Genomic DNA, 1,783 nt, shown 5'->3' on the forward strand with positions numbered 1-1,783 from the left:
CAGTTTTGTTGGGTGGTGCCTGTGGCTGGGTAGGGTGCCGGCCCTATATACTGAGGGTGGCAGGTTCAAACCCAGCCCTGGCCAAACTGCAACAAAAAAATAGCCGGGCATTGTGGTGGGTGCCTGTAGTCCCAGCTACTTGGGAGGCTGAGGCAAGAGAATCGCCTAAGCCCAGGTTGGAGGTTGCTGTGAGCCATGGCACTCTACCAAGGGTGATAAAGTGAGACTCTGTCTCAAAAAAAAAAGATAAAAACACAGTTTTGTTCAGATTTTTTAAGCTTTTATATCATAATTCATTCAGTTAATAAAAGAATATATATAGTATGTTTTAAAAATAACACTTTTATTGGCATAAATGTTGTATCTTTTATACATACTTTCATATAATACCATTTATATAAATTAGAAAATTGTTCAGGTCTCAGTTGTGTAGTTTAACCTACCTGCTCCCATAAAGGAGACAAGAGGTATCTCTTGGAGTAAAAATAATTTCAATTTGACTGTTGGGCCTTTCTATTTAAATTAGAACCTATGAAGGCTCTTGGCCTTTCTATTTAAATCAGGTATCTTAGATGTTCTTAAAATTCAGAAGATTTTAAATAAAATAATAAAATCACATATAAAGATTTAATTTATATATAAAAATCTTGGTAAAGCTGATAGTTTTACTCTTTCCTGTGGTCCCTAACACATTCTCTTATAGCTTTTGCTACACCTAAGCTTATGGCTATAAGATGTGGTAACACATTTTAATAATATCAAGAAAAGGATAAACTAAGCAGAATTTTAGTGACTAATTTGCACTATGAATAATTATAAAACTGATGTTGACTGGATAACCTAAAAGATCAACTTTATTTTACAAAATTTTCTTACCTTTTACCATAGTCATTTTTGGCAGATAATCTAAATTTACAGCCCATTGCTGGTGACAGTTTAGTAATTTTAAATTGTTTCTGTGAGCCCATGTAGCACTGATAAAATTCTCCATTTCCTTTTCCCTACAAGAAATGGTTGATTATTATATATTATATACATAAGTATAAAAAGATCAATCCACATCAATTCCCTCTTGATAGTTATACACTAGCAAGCATACGTTACAAGTCATGGATCTCAAGAGAAGGGTGAGATACTGCAGAGTTCATCAATGCAGAACTCTTGAATTAAGTACTGTTTTAGCCAATGCTAAATTTCTGGCTTTAATAAAAAAAACACCCCACAATCTCTAGGGGGAACTGTTGGTGGCACAAATAGGGCGATCTTTGATACAGACAACTAGTTGCTTTCTTTAATCTTTGGAAGTTCTAAGAAAACAGTTTTAAGAAAAGGCTCCAGGCTGGTGTGGTGGCTCATGTCTGTAATCCTAGCACTCTGAGAGGCCGAGGCAGGCAGATCGCCTGAGCTCACAGGTTTGAGACTAGCCTGAGCAAGATCAAGACCGAGTCTCTAAAAATAGCTGGGCGTTGTGGCAGGTGCGTGCTGTCAGTCCTAGGTACTTGGGAGGCTGAGGCAAGAGAATCAGTTGTGTCTAAGAATTGAGGTTACTGTGAGTGATGATGCCACAATGCTCCACCAAGGGTGACTCTTCTCAAAAGCAAAAAGGATAAAGAAAGATGGAGACTTTACGTCCTTCATGTTCACATGGATGGAGCTGGAAAATGTTCTTCTGAGCAAAGTATCACAAGAATGGAAGAAAAAATATCCAATGTACACACCCCTATTATGAAACTAATTTATACCTTTTATATGTAAGCTATAACCTAATAACAGCCTAAGAATA

General features: G+C 36.7%; 1 protein-coding gene across 5 annotated transcripts in view; it reads right to left on the minus strand.

The window, feature by feature from the left end:
• Positions 1–1,783, minus strand: part of FNDC3A (fibronectin type III domain containing 3A) — a 220,253-nt gene that overhangs the window by 45,254 nt on the left and 173,216 nt on the right. For all 5 annotated transcript variants that reach the window (XM_023508068.1, XM_023508069.1, XM_023508067.1 and 2 more), the window contains one exon: positions 877–1,001. In XM_023508068.1, coding sequence (XP_023363836.1) covers positions 877–1,001 — 125 coding nt within the window. The remainder of the gene's footprint in view (positions 1–876; positions 1,002–1,783) is intronic.

This window comes from Otolemur garnettii, unplaced genomic scaffold (assembly GCF_000181295.1).
Source record: "Otolemur garnettii isolate 467f Iridium unplaced genomic scaffold, OtoGar3 scaffold00221, whole genome shotgun sequence".
Taxonomy (NCBI): Eukaryota; Metazoa; Chordata; class Mammalia; order Primates; family Galagidae; genus Otolemur; species Otolemur garnettii.